Below are 23,835 nucleotides of genomic sequence, written 5' to 3'. Positions count from 1 at the left end.
TTGGGGAGGAGAGGAAGAGCAGCCCAGATACTGAGAGAAAGCTCACTTAACGGAAGCTTTCGTCCTACGTGTAGAAGGTGATCATGTGTTTGTAGCAAATAAGGAGAAGGGGGGGCATGGATAATTGAAGAATACAGATAATTCCCAAAGATCATGTCCATCACTAGTTTTGACTTCCTCTTCCACCACAACACTTACCAAAGCTACTGATGATTAGAATTTTTTTTTCATTTTCCTTTATTTCCCTAGCCCATACTCCAGTAGAGTGACATAGGGTCATAGAACTAAAACCGGGAAAATCTCAGAGGCCATCTAGTCCCATCTCTTTATTTTACAGATGAGGAAACTGAGACCCACTGGATTTGGTGATTTGCCCAAAGTCACACAAGCATTGGAGGCAAGACTAAGACCCCTGACTCTAGACTTAGCATTATTTCCACTGTACCATTCTGCATCTCATCTTTAATTCAGTTCAATTTAATTTATTTCAACAAACGTTTATGAAACATCTTCTACGTGCAAGGCACAATGTGGCTACAAAGACAAAAACAAAATAAAAAATAGTCCCCGTCCTCATGGAGTAGTGACATAACTCTCAATGACATCTAGAAGCCAGGGAGATAAATGACCCTGGATAACACAGACCGCATCACTAGCCCCCTAGATACAAGAGTGCTGTCTACAAGGGCCAAGTTGCTGGTTGTGACTGTTGTCAACATTGAGATAAGCTGGTTTCTTTATTTTCTTGGCACTGTAGGCTGGATCCCCAAATGGTTAGCCATGAACAGCATTAACAAATGAGTGTTCTGACCAAAAATGCTTTCTGTGTTCTCTAATATAACATCAATCAGACAGACGGTTCCGTGGCTCAAAAAATCAATAAAAATGATTACAACAGTGTAATACTCATTATTTGATATGAGGACAGGAAAAAGACTTGTGGTCTCTGGGAGTCTGGCATGATGCTGTGAATCAGGGGCCAGTCATCTTGACCCAATGGAATAGCTTGTAGTATTTCCAGTTCTTTAACTCATGCTAAGACAATGACACTAAGATTTTGACAAAGACAAATGAGAAGAAAAATCTTCTTTGAAATAACTGGCTTCCTCCAAGCCTTTTCCACTCTGTGTTGAAAATAAGGAACAACATTGTTTTACAGCCTAGACTCCTTTCTGTATGGTCTCCATGCCCTGTTCAAAGGTGACTTTAGAATAACATCAAGAGATGAATGGGTGTTTGCTGACATGGATCTGCTGCATAAAGTTGTCGCCCCAGCGATCAGGATGTCTTTAAAGCTTCATCAGGTATGTGTCTTTGTTAACCACTTACAACTGTGATTCTCCCTGACACCATTAATGAAAAAAAAAAAAAGAAAAGAAAAGAAAGGCAATAGTAAAAGTAGAGAATTGAAGGAAAGACCCCTGTTCTTTAAGAGAAGGCATCACCTCTTTCACTCCATGGATTTGTTATTTAGTTTACTTATGTAGTTGAATTCCACTTCATAGGGTTAATTTCCCAACCCCTTCATCTACTTGTTTTTGTTGTTGTGGCTGTTGCTTTTTCGCTAAAGGGAAGCTGACATTGGGTGGTAACTGCAGTGGGGTGGTGATATTCCAAAAGAGGCCAAAGTTATCCAGACTACATCGGGAAATGCATGTGGATCTTAGTCAAATGCCTTCCCAGTGCACAGAAGAAGTAAAAAATCACCAATCTCATGAAATACATCCCAGATGTTGACAAAGTAACACCTGCCTGGAGCCTGTGGTACAAAGAAGAGAACAAAGGAAGAAATGTGGATTTGGTGATCAATTCATTGTTAGGGGATGGGGCTCTGTTAAGCAAGACTAGAAGTTCAAGTTCTAATTAAGCCTCTGGGTGGATTTTATTTTTTCAGGATCAGTTCACATGTCTAGATGAATATGAAGACCCTGTGATCCTTTATGAAGCCATTCAATCCTTTGAGAAAAAGGTGGTGATTTGCCATGAAGGAGATCCTGCATGGAGGAGTGCTGTCCTGTCCAACAAAGAGGAGCTTCTCACCCTGAGGCATGTGGTAGATGAAGGCACCGATGAATATAAGGTTATCATGCTACACAAAAGCTACCTGAGCTTCAAGGTGATCAAGGTACAGTAGGATTTGCTTTGAAAATCCATTTCTTATTTTTGGGTGTAGACAAGGAGATGCAGATTGATTGTTGGTGCCATCTTGCTGAATCCATATGCCATTTCAGTCATTTGTTTCTAAATGAGCATTTGCTAATCAACAGACTAGGGTGACAAGGTGGAGTTCCTTTATTTTAAATATCATTTGATACCTTTCAGAACCACTGACTAGATTGTAAACTCCTTAAGGAATTGTTTAACTTTTGTATTTGTATCCCCAGAACCTTAAACAGTTTGTGGCATATAGTAGGGGTTTCATAAATGTTTGTTGATTGCTTGATTAAGAAGGTACTTGTGGAAGTCACTTAGTCCATCTCTCTCTATTTCATAGCCCATGCTACATTTAGACCATATCTATCTGTGTCCATGCTAATGCCAAAGCAGTAGAGCAAGGAGGGAGAGTGCCAAGCATGCCATCACCATAAAACGAAAACAAAAAGCTATGTCTTATTCAAGGAAGTAGCATGAAAGTGTTCTGTTGAATGCCTACACCACAGGAAGGGCATGGGACATACTTGTGTCTATGACTGGGGACTAATTAATAATGAAGGAATACTTCAAGTTGTGCTATAATAGAACAATACAAATGCATGACAAGTAAGTCAGCATTCATGGGTTAAGTAAATGCAAGAGCTTGGTAGGAGACAGGAAAATGAGTTCACGCAAGTTAGCTGAAGTTAGCAAGAAGTTAGAGAAAGGGCAGAACCAAGATAGCAGAGTAAAGGCATGAACTTGCCTAAGATCTCCCCCAAACCCCTCCAAATACCTTTAAAAAATGACTCTTAACAAATTCTAGAGCAGCAGAACCTACAAAAAGACAGAGTGAGACAAATTTCCAGCTCAAGACAACTTGGGAGGTCAGCAGGAAAGGCCTGTTACATGAAGGTGAGAGAGGAACACAGCCTAGTGCAGGCCACACCAGCACAGCTCTGGCCGCAGCAAACCAGGCGCGGGCCTTGGGAGTGACTGAATCGGCGGTGGCAGCAGCAGTGGCTGCTTCTGGAGCTCTCAGCCCTCAGATGGTAAAGGGGTTGAATAACTAGTCAGAAGTTTACAGGGTTCTCTTTGCTGGCACCGAGGCAGGACTCTGTTGCTTTGCCCATACTCAAATCCAGGTCACAGTCCCGGGCGGCAGTCCCAGGGCGAGGAGGAGCACTAGCATAGCACATTCTGCAGCAGCAGTGGAGCAGGGACCCTCCTCATTTCTGGGGCAGAGAAGAGCACTTGTGATCATTCACAGACCAGAGCACAGGCCAGGAAAGCAGTAAACACCTCTCCTTAGCTCACACCACCCCGGAAGGACTGAAAACTTACAGGTCCCTAGAAGTATCTCTGAAAACAGTTGCACAAAAACCCTGAAGCTTGGGACAGTGCTCTCTCCACCCTGGAAGGAGACTCCTACTGTAACAAAGAGATAAAAGTCAAGCGATAGGTTAGGAAAAGGAGCAATCAATGGGAAAAAAAATCTCTGACCATAAGGAAGTTACTATGGTGACAAGGAAGATCAAAACACATACTCAGAAGTAGACAACTAAGTCAAAGCTTCTACATCTAAAGCCTCCAAGGGAAAATATGAATTGGTCTCAGGCAATGGAAGAACTCAAAAAGGATTTTGAAAATCAAGTAAGAGAGGTAGAGGAAAAATTGGGAAGAGAAATGAGAGTGATGCAAGAAAAACAAGTCAACAGCTTGGTAAAGGAGACACCAAAAAATACTGAAGAAAATAATACCTTAAAAAAAAACATACTAGGCCAAAAGGCAAAAGAGGTCCAGAAAGCCCATGAGGAGAAGAATGCCTTAAAAAACAAAACTGGCCAAATGGAAAAGGAGATCCAAAATCTCATTGAAAAAAAATAATCCCTTGAAAATTAGAATGGAGCAAATAGAAGCTAATGACTTTATGAGAAACAAACAAAACCAAAAGAATGAAAAAATAGAAGACAATGTAAAATATCTAATTGGAAAAACAACTGACTTGGAAAATAGATTCAGGAGAGATAATTTAAAAATTATTGGATTACCTGAAAGCCATGATCAAAAAAAGAGTCTAGACCAGGGATCGGGAACCTGCAGCCTTAAGGCCACATGTGGCCTTCTAAATGGCTAAGTGTGGCCTTTTAACTGAATCCAAATTTTACAGTACAAAGACCATACTTATATAGACAGAGGGCACAGGTGTGAGTTGAATATTAAGGGATGATACCTAAAAAATAAAATTAAGGAGGGAGAGAGAGGAATGTACTGGGAGAGGTAGAATAGGGTAAATTATCTCACATAAAAGAGGAAAGAATAAACTTTTACAGTGGAGAGGAAAAGAGGGGGGAGGTAAGGAGGAGTGAGGGAACCTTACTCTCATCAGAGTTGGCTCAAAGAGGGAATAACATACACAATTGAGTATAGAAATCTGTCTCACCCTACAGGAAAGTAGGAGAGGAAAGGGATAGAAGAAAGGGAGGATGATAGAAGGGACAGCAGATTGGGGGATGAAGTAATCAGAAGCAAAACACTTTTGAGAAGGTTAAGGGTTAAAGGAGAGAGAGAATATAATAAACAGGGGAGGGGGATAGGATGGAGGAAAATAGTTAGCAATAGTGACTGTGAAAAAAATTTTGAAGCAAGTTTCTCTGACAAAGGTTTCATTTCTCAAACATATAGAGAACTGAGTCAAATTTATAAAAAAATAAGAGCCATTCCCCAATTGATAAATGATAAAAAGATATGATCAGTTTTCAGATGAAGCAATCAAAGCTATCTATAGCCATATGAAAAAATACTCTCACTATTAATTAGAAATGCAAATTAAAACAATTCTGAGGTACTACCTCATACCTGTTAGACTGGCTAATAGGACAGAAAAGGTAAATGACAAATATTGGAGAGGATATGGGGAAAATGAGATGTTAATGCACTCTTGGTGGAGCTGTGAACTGATCCAACCATTCTGCAGAACAATTTGGAACCATGCCAAAAGGGCTATAAGAGCATGCATACCTTTTGACCTAGCAATACCACTACTAGGTCTGTATCCCAAAAAAGATAAAAAACAAAAAGGAAAAGAACTTACATGTACAAAATATTTATAGAAGTTCTTTTCTGGGGGCAAAGAATTGGAAATTGAGGGGATGCCCATCAATTGGGGAATGGTTGAACAAGTTGTGGTATGTGATTATGATAGAATTCTATTGTACTATAAGGAATGATGAGCAGGATGCTCTCAGAAAAAACCTGGAAAGACTTACATGAGCTGATGCAAAGTGAAATGTACTGTGTACAAAGTAACAGCAATATTATAAGATGATCAGCTGTGAATGACTTAGCTATTCTCAGCAATACAGCGATCCAAGACAACTCTGAGGGCATTATGATGAAAAATGCAATCCATCTCCAGAGAAAGAACTGATGGTGTCTGAATGCAGATTGAAGCACACTATTTTTTACTTTATTTTTCTTGAGGTTTTTGTTTTTTTGTTTTGGTCTATGTTTTCTTTCACAACATGACTATTATGGATATGTTTCACATGATTACTCATGTATAACCTGTACCTAATTGCTTGCCTTCTCAATGAGTGGGGTGTGGAGGGAGGAAGAGAGAGAATTTTAAACTAAAAGTTTTAAAAATGAATGTTAAAAATTGTTTTTACATGTAACTGGGGAAAAAATAAAATACTAAATAATAAAAAAAAGTTAGAGAAAATAGCACATATCTAAAGGGAGTAATACAGATCAGTTAGATGTTGGTTTGTCTCATGGAATCTTATTGCTTTGGCAATTCCAAGTAGATATAAATCTATTTTTTAAATTAAATTTGATTTTTTCAATTAACACAAATCTATTTTTTTCTCCCTCTTACTTCCCCTGGAAAGAAAAGAAAAACAAAACCCTCGTAGCAAATGTGCATAGTCAAACAAAACAAATTCCCACACTGCTCATGCTCAAAAAATCTGTGTCTCATTCTTTATCCCAAGTCCATAACCTCTCTGTCAGGAGGTGGGTAGCATGTTTTATCAGTCCTCTAGAATTGTGGTTTGTCATTGCATTTCTCAGAGTTCCAAATCCTTTCAAAGTTATCTGTATAGTATTGTTGTTATTGTATAAATTGTTCTCTTGTTTCTGTTTACTTCACTCTGAATCAGTTCATACAAGTCTTCCCAGTTCTCTCTGAAGCTATGCTTTTCATTATTTTTTATAACACAATAGTATCCCATTACAGTCATATATCATAATTTGTTCAGCTCTTCTCTGAGGGACACCCACTCAATTTCCAATTCTTTGCCATTACAAAAATAGCTACTATAAATATTTTTGTATGTATGGGTCCTTTTCCTCTTTCTTTGTGACTATATCTATAGCTAAAGACTCCAGAGAAAGAAATAAGCCATTCCTGGGCCTGGAAACCCTTACTGCCAGAAAATACTTCCTTTCATGGAACCATTATCTCACATATTGCAATATAATCCCATTTCCTCTTGGTTTCACTTGTGTGTCCCCATCTTCTAGGGCTGGGATGCTCTTGCCTTTTGAGCCCTACTCCCTTTCCATGAATAATAATTAACATCTGTAAGTGCTTTAAAGTTTAGAAAACACCTTCCTCACAATAACTCCTCAAAGTTGGTAGTACAAATGTAATTATCCCCATTTTACAGATAGGAAAGCTCAGGGCTTTCAGTCCTTAATGACTTGACCAGAGTCATAGACATAGCAAGTGTGTAATAAGGTTATATTCAAACCTAGGTCTTCTGATTTGGGAGATATTATCATGGCACAGAAAGAACTCTGTATCTAGAGTCTGGGGACCTGGGTTCAGGCCCTGTCAGCTGTGTGGCCTAGTCTCTTTCAGTTTCCTCATCTGTAAGCTGAGAGGGTTGGGCTACATATGGATAAATAAATAAATAGATAAATGAATGAATAAATGAATAAATAATCATTTACAAGGCAGTTTAAAGTTTGGAGAGTGCTTACAAATATTATTTCATTTGATCTTCACAACAATCCTATTAGACAGATGTTTTTATTAGCCTTATCTTACAGATGAGGAAAATGAGACAAAGAGAAGTTAAGTGACTTGCCCAAGCTCACAAAGCTAGTAAGTCTCTGAGGCTGGATTTGAACTCAGATCTTTCTGGTGTCTGGTTTAGCATTCTTATATACTGCTCCATCTAACCGCATGGTCTTTTGTAGCTCTACATTTTATTTGACTTTAAGCCCACCTTTATCTACTGTACACCATATTGTCTCTTACATGAGTTAAAATGGAAGTCCTGACTTGAGAATCCATCTGCTTTTTTTCCCTGATCTGACCCTGGCCTGTAGGTTAACAAGGAATGTGTCCGAGGACTCTGGGCTGGCCAACAGCAAGAGCTCATATTCCTACGTAACCGTAATCCAGAGAGAGGCAGTATCCAGAATAATAAGCAAGTCCTAAGGAACTTGATCAATTCCTCCTGTGATCAGCCCCTAGGATACCCCATGTACGTTTCTCCCTTAACTACATCCTACCTGGGGACCCACAGCCAGATGAGAAACGTTTGGGGTGGACCTATCAGCTTGGACAACATTAAGTCCTGGTTCCTAAACAAGTGGTTAAGGTAGGTTTTCCAATGAAAAAAACAAAAAACAAAAAACCCTGCATCCAAGTGGATGCTGCAGAAACCACAAATTGCTCAGACTTTAAATTCCACCGTGAATCAGTTTCATCTTGTGATTCAAGCTATTACACACAAAGGTGTACACAGAAAATAGCAAACAGGCTTGGGCCCACTGTCTGAGATGGGGAAATGAGGGCAATTCTTACCCAGCTGAGAAGATGGCTATTTCTCAAAGTTACAGAAGCTGAGAATCTGTCTTCGGTTCCCACAGAGCTTCAGAGCCTGGGGATCTTTATGAGTAATTGTCCCACATACCTTACAGAAAGCCAGGCCTGACCTCCCTCAGCATGGCCCTGGCAGTTATATAAACCTTATCTTCCTACTCTGGGTTCCTTCGAATGAATTCTAAGGAGTTGTGTGTGCATACTGCTTTTCTCCAGGCTTTTAATTAGGGGATGGGCAGAGGTGAAAGACTACTGCTGATTCAGCCCAGTGAAGTTTCATCCTCTACAAAATCACTAAGGTGGGAATCAGGAATATCTCAGGACATTCCCACTTGCATTATTAACCTCCTACACATGGTGAAGGGGATCAATAGTTACCTCGAGCTTGGTTGCTGAGCAGAATTTCCGGTACAGGAATCCTAGTGAGAATTTGATGAAGCATCTCCTGTGTTCACAGAATGCGCAAGGACTGCAATGCCAGCCAGCACAGTGGAGGCAACATTGAAGAAGTGGACAGTGGAGGAGTTACATCAGCAGGGAGCAGCAGCGGCTCGAGCAGTTCAAGTCAGGAAAACAGCGTGGAGCAACCGAGGAAAGAAATCTCCCAGCTTCGGTTTTCTTCTCAAGGTGGTACATACAGGCCAGGTAGGTTAAACAGAAGTAGCCTCCTAAGCTGAAGGCTTGCTGAGTCCCCAGAAGGTGCCCTCTGTTCTTGGAAAACTGCTCCTTGAGGAGAGTGACTGAATTTTTTTTTTTCTCTTTGTATCCCTAGCACTTAGCACTGATCCTGGTATCCAGGTGCTTGATAAATGCTTGGTGATTGATTAATTGACTGATACCTATGTGACGCAGCACGTAAAGTATGGGGAGGAAAGGCTAGAACAGGTGAACTGGCCCAAAGGGTCCGAGTTCTAGGAATATGTGCCAAAGACTCTGTCTACTGCCACCCTTCATGGGGGGATTTGGTGAGCCTTCTTCCAGAACTGGGCCACCCGGTGGTATGCATTTAAAAGAACTCAGTATTTTAAAATACCCTTCATTTCTCCCCTAACCCCTCTTCCCATAAGATTCAGCTTGAGCAGCTGCCCACTTTGCCTATCCCTAATTTTAGCTCTAAAATGCAATGGTATGACAAATTCATATCAGGAGCTTCATGGTGTGAAAGAAGTTTTAGGAGAAGCAATAGCTAATTGTTTTTTTTTTTTTCTGCAAAAGTTCTGGTGAACCAGCGTCTGCCATTCATTCACTCACTCACTATGGAAACATTTATTGAGCCCTTATCATGTGTGTAAGGTCCCCATGTGAGACACAGAGCAATGTGTTAGCTTTCATCATTGACCCATCATGATAATTCATTCCTTTTGACGGCTACTCACCCTGTCAAATATGCAGTTTACAGAAGCATTCCTGTTGCCCTAACTCTAGTATTTCTCTCCAGTTGGAGCCTCCCTCTAGCCATTTCTGACACATCAGAGTGAGAGAAAAGGTTGCCAGGAGATGGGAATGCAGGTGTTGGCTAAAACTATGGCTGCAATGAGTCAGAAGTTTAAAAATCTCATTTGAACTCATACTCAAATAATTAGTCCCAACCAGATGGAAGAAATTCAAAAATCAAACCCGAGGGATGGTCTTGAGCTTTGGGAAGTTAACAATAGTTAGTTAACATTAGTCTCTTGCGTGGAAAAAAACAAAACAAAAAACTCATGTTTTTTTTTCTATTAAGCTCTGATCTTGGTATTTTCCAGATGTGAAAATGCTACACTTTAGCTCCAAGCAGTCAAATATTTAAGAGTCACTAATACTTGGACGGTGATTTGTCTAATTGCCACAAACTGTGTACATGGTCAATGACGGTGCTGAAATGGAAAGAGTGGAATAAAGAGAATGTGTGTCTAAGTGGGCTGATGGACTTTTAAAGATTTAGGCACAGCTCACCAAATAAGTCCTTTGATTCTGAGAAAAGTGTTAGACTTATGTATTAGTGAGACGATATCAACAATTACTCTTGTTTTTTGTTTGGAAAAGGTTTTGTGCTTATTCCCCATGTTAACAGAGAATTCATTCTCTCATATGCATAGCAAGCATCCCTCTCATTTGTAGACTGAAGATTTTAAGGGTTTTACTTTTCATAATAAAGTATGACTTATAACCTATTTGTTGAAAGTCATCATATTAGAGTCAATTTTTTGGTCATGGTTGGAAGAAGCAACACAGAGTGAGGACATAGATAAGACGTGACCTGAAACATTGAAGGGAGCACCCATATGAATCAGTCAATCAGCCAATAAGCGTTTGTTAAGCACCTACTGTGTGTCAGATGGTGGATGGGACATAAAGGCAAAAATAAAACAGCCCCTGCATTCAAGGTGCTTACATTTCAGCTGGGGGAGGCAACAAATATATGCCTATTAAACATGTACATTGAGGAGTTTACAGATTCATCTATGTATTGAAAGAACGTGTAAATTAAACTTATATCTTAGTAGAGTCTGATGACTGAGTTGCTCGTAATAGGTGAACTACCAGAGCAGTGTCAAACATGGGACCCACAACACTCTCAAGTGTGCCTGAACCAGATTAATTAGTAAAATTAATTAAAATAAAATAAAACATTAAATAATACTAATATGTGGCTTTCTAAGTCAATATGTGGTCTACAGGGATACTTATGTATGGTTCAGTGGCCCTCATTTCTATATGAATTTGACACCACGAGTCTCAGCATCATAATATGACCAATTTGAAGTTGGGATATCCATCTGTGGTGGGGGACTGAAGAGTAGAACTGCTAGTTTGTTTACTAGTGAGGATGTTTGCCCCAGAAATAGCTAATGAATACGGCTGAATGGATGGTGCTATAAATATGAATCATCTACAAATGATTGATAAAACTTCTAGTTCTAAGAAACTCAGATGCCAGAATGAACTCCCTAGGATCATTTAATCTGATAGCAAAGTAATTGAAAAGAGAAGGTTAATTGTGAAATAATGATTTTGAGAAGCAAAAAATAGACTTAGATTTTCTTAATTTAATGCTTAACTTAGTTGGCTGGTGCCAGTCTGTCTGCAAAAAAAGAAAAGAAAAAAATCAAAGAAAAATCACAGAACAAGACAGCAAAACCTGAAGTTCTCAATATGTGTGGGGTGTACCTAGCCTTCAATCCTTTGGGGAGCCCTTAATGTAGAGAAATTTTTGTCCCTTTGTCTCTGAGTGAATTATTCCTGGCCAAATATGGGTGGTCCACTATCCAACACTGTAACCACTGACTAAGGGATGAATATGGAATGTTTTTGGACAGCAGTCAGCTTTACAATTTAAATCACAAGCAGATGTTTGGCCATACTAAAATCCGAACAAACTAACAAATCACCATCTCCATTCTTAATCCCAATTTATCAAGGTCACTCCCCTTTTTTTGAAGATAACATTAAACTAATCAGTTGGGGCAGTTAACATAGGCCACAACTCTCCCTTTTTCTTGAATCACTGAGATGGATGGGGCTGTGATGAAATCATCATACAAGGGTCTGAGCACACTAATTTCAAGAAAGCTAATGGAAGTCCTGGCAAACGCCACCTATGGCACTTTAGGCCAAGTGTGCCCTCTTTCTTATGTACGAGAGCAAAAATAAAAGCTGGATCATATGAAGGAAGGGAAACCACAACTACTGACTGCCCTCTGGGAAGGGCCATCATTACCTTCACTTCAACTAAGCTGTTTTTGTTTCTCAACTGCCACTCTCTGCTTGATGTGATGGGGAAGGGTCATTTCATTAGAAACCACTTCAACCAATAAGCTGTTTGGAAGGAAATTGGCTCTTTGGAATTTCTCAGCAGTTTAATTAGGTTTTGTCCCCTAAGGAATTACTCCTCAATGAACACTTCACTGCTCAGGCCTCCCTAAAGAGAGATACTTCAAGCAGATCAGAATTACTAGAATATGCTTTTTTCAAAGATATTCAGTGAATAAGTCAAGGAATAAATATCTGGCTGTTTATGAAGAATTACCAATGTAAATGATATGTGTACGTGTATGATCAGAAAATGGACCTTTGCCCAGCAGGAAAGGTTCCTTATTTATTTTAGAAATATATTTGCTACTTCTTGTTAGTAAAGTACAAGCTTATACTTCTCTTTGCTTTAGCTTTTTTGTAAGCACCTCTTCTTTGTAGTTATTGTACAATTTTGATTACAGGTATAACCTAAGGCACAAACCTAATGACTTACATAAACTTACACATACATCTCCTCATTAGTGGAGAGAATTACTGACCCAAAATGTCCTTTACCCAGGCAGGGATAGTTGAATAATCATTGTCTCTACCAATGAGGAGAGTCTTATGTAGATCCTTAGGCTTGAGCCATGTGTAACATTAGATTACATTCATTTTACAGTACTATATTTTAAACTTTAAAAGGGCAAGGGCTTCCTAACTTTATCTTTGTATCCCTAGCACCCATTACGATGCCTTACATATAGTATATGCTCAATAAATGTTGAATTGAATTTCCTGGTTGAGCAAAGTTGAAGCCTTGTTGCCATGAGGTATTCAAATAATAAGTTGTGGAATAAGTATCTGGTTATTCATGAAGAATAACCAATGCAAATTGTGCATCTTGGAGTCATCATATGCAAAATGCAAGCCATGAGCTAGTGATTTCCATGATCAAAAGGTTTGTGGTTTTCTCTTTATTTGTTTGCCTACAGACCTAGAAGGGTTAAGAGATTGCTCGTATATTTCATTGGTCCCCTCTAACACTAGGCCTGACTTTCTCACAAAATGGCAAACGGCTCCAGTGGCAATGGGCCACAAGAGAGATCAATCAAGGCATTCGAGAACTTGTAACTTTATCATGGGATACCACAGAGTAAGATAATATAAATAGATGGTGATAAGGAAGATTAATATTTAATATAAGGTTCCATAATGTAGCAGGTCAATGCAGCCATTCATTTCATTATTCAAATAACAGATAAGTATTTAGGACCTACAGTGCAAAAAGCCTTGTGCAAGGGGGAATTCAGTTTAGATAAGACCCTGTCCCTCCCTACTTTCATGGAGTTTATAAATATAGAAATAACTAGAATAGACATTATTACATGATAAACACATCAGAGGGTTGCAAAATGAAATGCTATGGGATGGGAGAGGAAGAATGATCACGGAAGACCTTATAGAAGAACTGGCATATGAGTTAGGCTTTAAAGGATGGCTAGAGAGAACATACTGGGCCTAGGAAAGAGCATGAAAGAGAGCCAAACTGCTCATGGTAAGAGAACTGCAAATTAAACCACTTTCTAGTTTCACCTTTCACCAAGGAAAATGGCAAGGATGACAAAAATATAGAAAAAAGTTGGAAGCACTGTGAGAAGATGGGCCCATTAATATACTATTGTTAAAGCTGTGAACTGTTCTAACTGTGAAAATAATTTAGAGTCATGTAAGAAAAGTGACTAAACTATTCATATTATTTTACCCAGCAATTCCACTATGGGGCACATAGGTCAAGGAGGCTGAAAACAGAAATAAATACTCCATATACACCAAACTTTTCATAACAGAACTTTCTGTTGTAGCTAAGAACTAGATACAAAGCAGGTGCCAATCAATTGGGGAGTAGATGAACAAAATGATACATAAATATAATGGAATATTATTATACAGTAAGGAATGAGGTATATGAGGAATTTTGAGAAACCTTGGAAGATTTGTATGAAATGATGCGGAGTGAAATAAGTATACAATATACATAGTTATCATAATAATTTAACTGTAAACATTAAAAGGAAGGGGCAGTTAGGTGGTGCAGTGGATAGAGCACTGGCCCTGAAGTCAGGAGGACCTAAGTTCAAATTTGATCTCAGACCAAACACTTAACACTAGCTGTGTGACCCTGGGCAAGTTACTTAACCCCAATTGCCTAAAAATTAAATTAAATTAAATTAAAAAAAAACATTAAAAGGAAGCAAAATTCTAAGTAACTATAATAACTAGTCTTAGTTCTGGAGAAAATACAGTATAATATGCTTCCCTCCCTCTTCCAAGCAAAAAGATGGGAAACTAAATGTATAATCTTGGATGTATCATCAGATATCATCACTGAAGCAGTTGTTTTGTTGAACTGATTTTTTTTTGTCTTGCAAGTCGTCAGCAAGTATTGATTAAGCACCTACTATGTGCCAGGCACTGTGCAAAGTACTAGGGATATAAAAACCATTCCTGTTTCAAAGACCAAGAAGTCTAATGAGGGAAGCAACATGCAAACAATTATGTATAAACAAGATATACATATGATAAATTGGAGATAATCAATTGAGGGAGGGCACTAAAATTAAGGGAATTTGGAAAGATACTTGAAAGAAGCTAGGGAATCCAGGAAGCAGAGAAAAGAGAGAGAATTCTAAGCATGAAGAGCAGCCAGTAAAAATCATTGAGCTAGGATATAGAATGTTGTGTTCAAGGAACAGCAAAGAGGCCACTGTTATTTGATTGAAGAGTATGTTGAGTACAAGTTGCTATTCCTTATAAATATATAATAAAGTTATCATGTAAATTTTTTTCCTTTTTTTTCTTCCCTAGAGATGGCCACCATTAGACATAAATATGCATATGTACACACACACACACACACACACTCACATATCTATATACATCTATACATACACACATATACACACATACATAAAACCATTACTTCTATTTATCAATTTATCAATTCTTTCTCTGGATGCAGATAGCATCTTCCTTCATATGTCTTTTGTAGTTAATTTGGGCATTTATAATAATCAAAATGACTTAGTCACTCAAAATTCTTAAAACAATATTGCTGTTCCTGTATACAATGTTCTCTTGGTTCTGCTCATTTCACTCTTCATTATTTCGTGCAAGCCTATCCACGTTTTCTAAGATCATCGAGTTCATCATTTCTTATAGCAAAGTAGTATTCCATCACAATCATGTACCACTGCTTGTTCAGCCATTCTGCAATTGACGGGCATCCCCAAAATTTCCAGTTCTTTGCCCCCACAAAGAGAGCTGTTATAAATATTTTAGGACATATAGGTTATTTTCCTTTTTTCCTAATCATCTTTGGAAATAGAAGGAATAGGAAGTTGTACATAATAGATTTGTAGTTTTGTAAGCAATTAACTTTTTTTATTATACTCTGTTATGGAAATTTTTATTCCATAAATTAAAAATAAACTATATATATATATATATATTTAAAAGAGTATGTTGGAGAGAGTAATAGGTAAGAAGATTAGAAGGGTAGGGAAAGTCTAAATTAGGAAGGGCCTTGAACATCAAGTGGGAGATTTTATCTTGGATTCTGGAGGGGATATGGAAGCACTGAAGTTTACTGAATAGGGAGATGACCTAGTCAAACTTGCTCTTTAGGAAGACCAATTTAATAAGAATGGGAGCAGCCTTGAGGCAAGGAGACCACCTAGAAGACTATAGCAATAGTCCAGACATTGAGATGATGAGGCCCTAAACTATGGTGGTGTCAGTGTCAGAGGAGAAATGGGGGTGTATATACAAGAAATGTTATAAATGTTGAATCAAAAGGTCTTGGCAACAGATTGGATATGGGGGAAAGAGGGAGGGGTCAGGATGACATCTAGGTTGTAAGCCAGGGTAATGGGAGGATCGTAGTACCCTTCACAGTAATAGGAAAGTTAGGAAGAGGTGAAGACCTGGGATGAAAAGATGAGTTCCATTTTGGACATGTTGAGTTTAGGATGTTTATAGAACTTTCAGTTTGAGATATTCAATAGGCAGTTAGAAATGACAGTCTGGAGGTTAAGAGAGATGAAAATTGAATCCATGGGAACTGATGATATCACCGAACAAAATAGTATAGAGGAGAAAGAGAAGACAGAACGGCCTTGAAGGACACTCAATGGCATGACCTGGATGAAGATCCAGCAAACGTGATTGTGAAGGGTTGATCTAACTACAGATTGGAAAATAACCACAATAGAGCAGAGTCACAAAACCCTAGGGTATTAAAAACAAGAGGGTCCGCAACAATGTCAAAGGCTGCAAAGCAGTCTTCAAAGAAGGTATTAGGGATAGAGTATGTTCAGAAATTATAGTAACATACAAACAAAGGTAACAATAATTTTTTTTAAAGGTATGAAAATCTGAGAACCCAGGATGTATTTTTGGGGAAAGAGAATAGTCCATTTGGGCCAGAGCAAAGCAAGTAGTAGAGTGGAATACAATTGAGATAAAGCTGGAAAAGGTGGATGGTACCAGATGATGTTAGGGCTGGTAGGTGGTACAGTGGATAGAACACCAAGCCTGGAGTCAGGAAGACCTGAGTTCAAATTTGGCCTCAGACACTTACTAGCTGTGTGACCCCGGGCAAGTCACTTGTCCCTGTTTGCCCCAGTTTCCTTATCTGTAAAATGAACTGGAGAAGGAATGGCAAATTACTCCAGTAAAATGCCAAATGGGGCCACAAAGAGTCAGACACAACTGAACAACCAGATGATGAAAGTATATGCCACACAAAGGAAACAGAATTTTATTCACTAGGCAATAAGAATCTACTGAAGGTTTTTTTTTTATTTGTTTTGTTTTTGTTTTTGTTTTTTAGCCAGAGAGATGCAAAAGAAAAATTATTCTGGAAATAACATGAAGGACAAAGGAGATAGATCAGAGGCAGGAAGGTTTGTTGGAATGTTATTTTAAGATCCAGGCAGTGCTGATAAAAGACCTGATTTAGGTTGGGGGAGGGAGAAAAAAAGTGCAGTTGCAAGGGATGTTATGAAAGTGGAGTTGACAGGATTTTACAACTGACTACCACTGAGGTTAAAGAGGGAGTTGATGCCACTGAAATAAATGAAATTGCAAAGAGAGAATGAGTAAAGGAAGAGGGCTGAGGATGGACCACTAAGGAATCCTCCTATTAAAAGATTAGGAAGAGAATGAGGACACAGCAAAGGAGACTGAAGACTCATCAGAGGAAGAGAACCCAGAGATCATGGTGTTTCTGATCTTTGGGGAGAGAAGAGCAGAAGGGTATGATTTTTAAGTCATTTCATAAAGTTATAGCACTACATTCCTTTGGTGACACAGCATTTCCTTTAAGTCTGGAATCTACCAAGCTAATTAGGTCTGTTCTGGATGGGCTATGAGAGTTTTCCCCTTCTCAAGCCCACAATAGGCAGTAAAAGGAAATGCAAGCAAACCACTGTAGGTTTCCCCTCTCCCAAGTTATCAATAGCTACAGGGCAATGCAGCCTTTCCCAGCCAGGTCTTCAAATAACACAGGATTCTGTTTTCTCCAATCAGCTCTCAGTAAAACAACATCTGTTCTCCAGTCAGCAAAACTCACAGCAAATTAGATGCAAAGCCTATCTTTACTCCTTCTCTTTATCCCTTTTAAGCCACAGAGGACAGTAAAGGACAACACAGGTAAGCTTCTGGGAGGCTTTACCTATCTCAGGCTGTAGATTGCATGAAGGGCAATAAACCCAACCAACTCTTTATGCAGAAAGAGAATTCAGCTTTCTTCCAGTGATACTCAGAATCCTCAGTGCCTATTTGTTTGACTTCACTAAACCCAAAGCAGCTGGTTTTATCTTCTAATTCTCCTCCACCTTGCTTCTCTCAAGCTGGAGGGGACTGTCTCCATTATCAGCATCTCCCTTCAGGGGATCGCTGTGTCTTCTCCTTATCTCCTCTTTTCACTGATCACCTTTAATGAGTCAAATCAAAGCATCCTCATAAGGAGTGACACATCTCAGTAACTCAACCCAGGCTGATAAATTCAAAACCCACAGTTCTATCAAGCATAACAATATACACTTTTCTCACAGTCCCCAAACAGTTCTGTGATGTGTAAGTTTCTTAGCTGTATCCTTCAAAACCCTGAAAACTGTGACATGAAAATAAACTGATAGACAACAATGTCATGTGGCCATCCCTGCCTTCAGTCAGTACTTGGGCCTGCTTTCAAACAGCGCCTCTCCCTATACTTATCTGTTTCCCTCTGATTCTTAGAACTGTCTCAAGTTGCTTTTCTCACACAAATATCTCTTTTTGTGTTCCTTTAGGCAAAAAATAAAACTGTTCACATACAAAAAAAGGGAGGGGGCAGTATGTTGCAGGAAAAATAGGCAGAAACTGCAAAGAAACAAATTTAAGTATGATGTTAGGAAAGGCTTCCTATCAGTCACAACTGCCCAGAAGTGGGATGAGTTGCCTTAGAAGGTGGTGAATTCTCCCTCAGTCAAGGTCTTCACATAGAAGAACCTTGAATAATCTCTGCCTCAGTTTCCTCAACTGTAAAATGGGGATAACATCTAACTCCCAGTGCTGTTGTGAAGATAAATGATATAGCATTTGTAAACTGCTTTGTAAACCTTCAAGTGTTAAATAAATGCTAGATATTATTATTTGGTAATAACAATAACAAAAATAATAGTAATATCTAGAATTTATATTGTGCCTACTAATGCCAGGCACTGCACCAAATGTTTTATGAATATTAACTCATTTGATCCTCACAATAATTCTGTGAGGTAGATGCTGTTATTCTCCCTATTTTATAGTTGAGGAAACTGAAGCAAACAGAGGTTAAGTGACTTGCCCAGGGTCACAAAGCTAGTGTCTGAGCTCTGATTTTAACTCAGTTCTTCCTGATTCTTGATCCAATGCTCTCTCTACTGCACCTCCTAGATTCTTCAAGTGGGAATTCCTTTGGAGTAATAGGCACTATGTTCAGTTTAAAAAAAAAAATACAACTTGTCAAATGATTCAATTCAATAATACCTCTTAAGTGTCTCTCACTTCCAAACTAACCACCATCTTGCTGCTAACTCAACCCTTGACTGACCCTACCTCCCTCAGCCTCCTAACCTCTCTGACTGGAGGGCTGGAGGGCAGAGTACCAGGCTCTTCTCAATGCTTTCCTTTATAAAGGGCAGAAACGAGACTCAATTCACTCTCTGCTGCCCTGCCTGATTTAACTCCCCAGAATAAGATGTCTGCAGGTGTCTGGTCACCCCTTTCCTCTCCTGCCACCTATTGTGTGGCCTCCCCTTTTAGTTGTAAGCTCCTTGAGAACGGGGACTGTCTTTATTTTTATTAATTAGATCCCCAAATGCTTAGAACAGTGCCTGACGCATAGTAGGTATTTAATAAATGTTTATCGAATTAAACAACCTATCTCCTGCAAGACACTATGCTAGTCACTAGGGATACAGAGGTTACAATCTTTGAAGAGCAAGCCCCAAGACCAAAACCAACACCATTTATTTCAGTTTATTTAATCCCTTTAGGCACAAGGGTTCTTAACCTAGGGCCTGGGAACTTTTTAAAATATATTTTGATAATTATATTAGAATGGAATTATATTGCAATATAGACCTATGTATTTTATTTTATACATTTAAAAACATTATTCTGAAAAAAGGAGTCCATTGACTTCACCAGATTGCAAAGGAGCATATAACATTAAAAAATTTCAGATCCTTCCCCTGCTTCAGGGAAATTTAAAGTAATCAAGTTTATCTTGCTTTCTTTCTTTTTTCTTTTTCACTAAGGCCCCAAGAATTAAGTAAGTCTTGTCTCTAGCACTTAGAATATGGCAGTGATTTATTATTTGACTTGAGCAGGTTGTTTTTCAGGTGCTTTACCTGTTTTGAATTAGTAATTTCAATTCCAACAATGTAATAAGTAGTTTAAAAAAACAAAAAAAAAAGGGGGGGGGGGAACTACTGGGAGTCAGTAGGCCTGGATTTGAGATACTTCTTCCACTAACTTCCTGTGTGATTTCTCTAATCTTTGATCCAGTCACCTATAAAGTGAAGCACCTGGACTAGATAACATCTAAGGTCCTTACCACCGCCAAGGGCCTATGATTCTTTTATTGATAGAATAGCCTGAATTCCTTGCAGTGATAACTCATATTTATATATCACTTTAAGGTTTTCCAAAGTAATTACAAGTTTTGTTTTTATTCACCAAACAGAAATTACATGATCATAGATTTAGAGCTAGAAAGGTTAAGTCCAATCTTCCTCCCCACCCCATTTTACACATGAGCAAACTGAATGTCAAAGAAGTGAATCGGACTGTCTAGGGTACAAAGTTAGTAACAAACCCAGATATTCTTCACTTCAAATCCAACACTCCATCTATTTCACCACATTGTATGGAGGATTTGGGGGGGGGGGGGTGGCGGTAATATTCACTGACAAAATATTTGTTTTGTTCTCTTGTTAAGGCAGAAGAAAAGGCCGGAGTCAGTCTGCACAGGCACATGCTACCTTCATCCAAAGACCACCCATTTCAAGTTTGTCTGGGCCAGTTTTAGAAAGCCATCCATCTTTGCTCCAGACTTCCACATCGGTCCATGAAATAGCCCAAAGGCTGTCCAGCAGTCAGCTCTCCCTGCACAATTCCACCACATCGCTGCACTCTCAACCCCGTCCTATTTCTGCGACCGGCCATCTCAATGTCCGAGAGAGAGCTGAGGCGCTAATCAGATCCAGCCTAGGCTCATCCACCAGCTCTACCCTCAGTTTCTTGTTTGGCAAGAGAAGTTTTTCCAGTGCACTGGTCATTTCTGGGCTCTCAGCTGCCGATGGAGGAAATACCAGTGATACCCTGTCTTCCAGCAGTGTCAACATTGCAATGGGCCCCTCTGCTAGAGCCATGAGTCAAACTACAAGGGTAAGATGGCTCTGTGTTAGCAGGAGTGATCTAGTTATTTGGCTACTTGTAGACACTGTTTTAACATTTGATGCTTAATGATTCCCATCAGTCTCCTTCCAGGATTCCGTCTTCTTCACTATGGGGTTCCCAGAGTGATAAACGGCAAAGTAATTAGACATGAAACGGTTTGGCAGTTCTGTGCAGCAAACGGGATCTAGATATACATGTGCTATAAATAATAATACCCCGGTATGGCTGGAGATTGCCAGACACAACCGAGCTAAGTAGAAATACTGTCATTAGCACAAAATCTTCGAATGGGACAAAACAATGTGTTCTTCACTCATCCATACAAGAGGCAGCATTTTCTAACAATCTGTTTGGTCCAGTCTCTTCAGATTATCTTGGTCTGAAAGGAAAGAAAAAATAGAGGGGGAAAAAAAAAAGAACATGAAGGTCTGATCTGCATGCTGTCCATTATTAGCCACAGTTTTCAAGGTAGTGAGATGGACATTACTTTTAAGTAGTAAAATGCTGGGAATTTCTGCCAGTCTAGAACCCCAAGTAGATAACATTACATTAATACAGAAGCTGCATTAGTTTCAGAGAAACTCAAGGCTCCAGCTGTTTTCTCTTAATGGTGTTTGTGCTACGGACAAATGTTGGTTGCATTAGCAAACGGAATCTTAGAAGTTGGAAGTGTCCCATGTTCCATTTCATCATTTGAAAAGCAGCGTGGACTGGAGAGCTAGAGAGCTGACCCTATAGTCAGAAAGACCTAGGTTCAAGTCCCACTTCTGGCTGTGTGACTCTGTTCAAGTAAAGTCTCAGTGATTTCAGCAATTCTTTGAGACTTTGAGACTATGTTACATTGGAACTAAAAAAAAAATTAAAATGAATGTTAAAAATTGTTTTTACATGTAATTAGGAAAAAATAAAATATTAAAAAAGGGGGGGATACTATAAATTACAGAGAAAGCACTGAATTCATTAATAGAGGGAGTTTCCTTACAGGGAGTTCCCCATATTGATAAAATCACAGGTCCAGTCCCTATCCCTATTTAGTGTTTAGACCATTTGTTTAGACCACCTTGTTGCTGACTTTTAAAAGTCACTTAGAGGAGGGGTCAGAAGGTATAGCAACCCTGGATTACAAACTGTCATTCTTGGAAGGGAGCCACTGGTGAAAAGGATACCAGAATTGTAATTTCCTATCATGGAATGGCTCTTTATGAATGACTAGGAAGAAATGTTTAAAGCTGTGTCTCTAGAAAAATTATTCCCAGGTTTAAAAAAAAAGTCTTCTTAGTATCTTTTGTTTTTATATTGCCTGTGTATTCTTCCTCTTCCTACTCCCAAAGAGGAAAGAATGAAAAAGAAGGGAAAAAAAACAGTTTAGCAAAACTCACCATCATATTAAAAATGTATGACATTGTATGCAATGTTCCATTCCCATAGTCCTCCACCTCTGTAAAAAAGCAGGGTATCCCTGTTTTTTATTTCTTTTGTCTCTCACTGAAGGCAAGGAAAATACCAACTTTGCGATTTATCATATATGCCCTTTCTCCCTCTTCTCCACCACATAGAAGTATTATTTAGCCAAAATCAATTTCAGCCAAAACAAAAATGCCTCTTAATTGAGATGTGAGTCAAAACATCATAATTTTAGCATTTATGATATGTGGTAAAGATATAAAACATAATAGAAATGGAAGCACAGGAAATTTAGAAATACTTCCAAAGGTCACATCATTCCAATACATTGATGCCCATATTCTACGAGAAAAAGCTTCTACACATTGCAAGACCCCATGCTAAATGTAGAATTCAAGGTAGGCCATCATCAACTCATTTTCTGACCTAAGACTATTGATCAATCTATTCCAGTTTAGAGAATAGGAGTCATTGTCTCACCAAAGTTTCGAAGGCTACTTCGGACCATCCATGTGATATTCGGGGCCTATTCACAAAGATGCATGCTACTAGAAAGCACTCAACTAGCGACATCTGCTAAGCTATTTGCATACTTCTTTTTTGTTTTGGAAACAGTTCTCTGAACCTTGTGAAACGACATATGCCACGGAACAGGGTCAGCTTCGAGATCGACATCTTCCTCAGGCAATGGCAGAAAGCCTTAGTGTGATCTGTCGGAGGGCCAGCCAAGAGGACGTGGGCCTGGATGACACAGCTTCTCAGCAAAGTCTATCAGAAGAGTCATGAGGGACCAGGAGCTTCGGGGCACTCACTTCCGGAAGACAACTTGTCCTCTCACCTGCAGCTGGCTGGAGTGTGATGCCGATTTTAAAATCTCTGTCTTTGGAACTCAAGATCCAGGAAGTTTAAATCAAAAAGGAGCTGACAGGAGAGCCTGCGTGAGGGCCTTAACATGAACCGATGAGACCTTCCCTAAAACACAGGGCAACTCCATCTCAGGTCCTCAGAGACTTTTCACTTGAAGACGAAAACCTACGTGCTATCTCTCCTTTTCCCATGCACCCACCCCAACAATTCCCTGCTACCGGAGCTGCTGATGTGGATTTCTGGGAGGGCTCAAGCAATTACATTTCACAATTGGAATAACAAACAAAAGCCATTTAGTATCCTAACATAACCAGAAGCAGCGCACACATATGGACTACTATTTTCAACCATTACTAAAAGAAACTAATTGCATGTTAAATAATTGGCAATTTTATACATAATGCATTACCATGAAAAAGTCTGAATAGTAGCATTTAATATATAATGGGCTGTTACAATATGCTACAGTGAAATCTAAGTGTTTAAGAAGAACCCCATTTCTTCACCACATTCCTGCTGGTGGTAATTAAGTACACAATAGTGACATATTTCAGGAAATGCTATAGTGCATGCTGCTATGTTTAAAGTATTTTGTAAAAGAACTAGAATGTACATTGATACAAGATGAATTAAGAAACCCAGTTTAAAACAACAAAACAAAACCTGTGCATGGAAAGCCATACTGGATCACATGATGTTCCTAACTTGCAGTTAGAGTTCTTTCTAGAAAAAGGCTGTGTGTTCCTGTTTAGTTGACAGGAATGCATACCTGTTTCTGAAGCCAAGAAATCCCTAATGTATCATAGGACACACATTCACACCTTTTTTTTTTTTGTAATTAAAATGTTTACAAAGATTGATGCTTTCAGGTGTTTTGATTTGCTAGA

At 39.0% G+C, this 23,835-nt stretch overlaps 1 protein-coding gene across 1 annotated transcript in view; it reads left to right on the top strand.

Annotated features, from left to right (window-relative positions):
* The window catches only part of LOC114049455 (pecanex-like protein 2), a 369,169-nt gene extending 346,302 nt beyond the window's left edge, over positions 1–22,867 (top strand). The window contains exons 30-35 of the mRNA XM_027870706.1: positions 1,160–1,304; positions 1,895–2,125; positions 7,474–7,748; positions 8,430–8,617; positions 20,217–20,665; positions 22,697–22,867. Coding sequence (XP_027726507.1) covers positions 1,160–1,304; positions 1,895–2,125; positions 7,474–7,748; positions 8,430–8,617; positions 20,217–20,665; positions 22,697–22,867 — 1,459 coding nt within the window. The remainder of the gene's footprint in view (positions 1–1,159; positions 1,305–1,894; positions 2,126–7,473; positions 7,749–8,429; positions 8,618–20,216; positions 20,666–22,696) is intronic.
* The last annotated feature ends 968 nt before the right edge of the window (positions 22,868–23,835 follow it).

The sequence above is a fragment of the Vombatus ursinus genome, unplaced genomic scaffold (assembly GCF_900497805.2).
Source record: "Vombatus ursinus unplaced genomic scaffold, bare-nosed wombat genome assembly UNPS02014798.1, whole genome shotgun sequence".
In the NCBI taxonomy this organism is placed as follows: domain Eukaryota; kingdom Metazoa; phylum Chordata; class Mammalia; order Diprotodontia; family Vombatidae; genus Vombatus; species Vombatus ursinus.
Note: the sequence above shows the minus strand (reverse complement) of the source record. Positions and strands in the feature narration are given on the sequence as shown.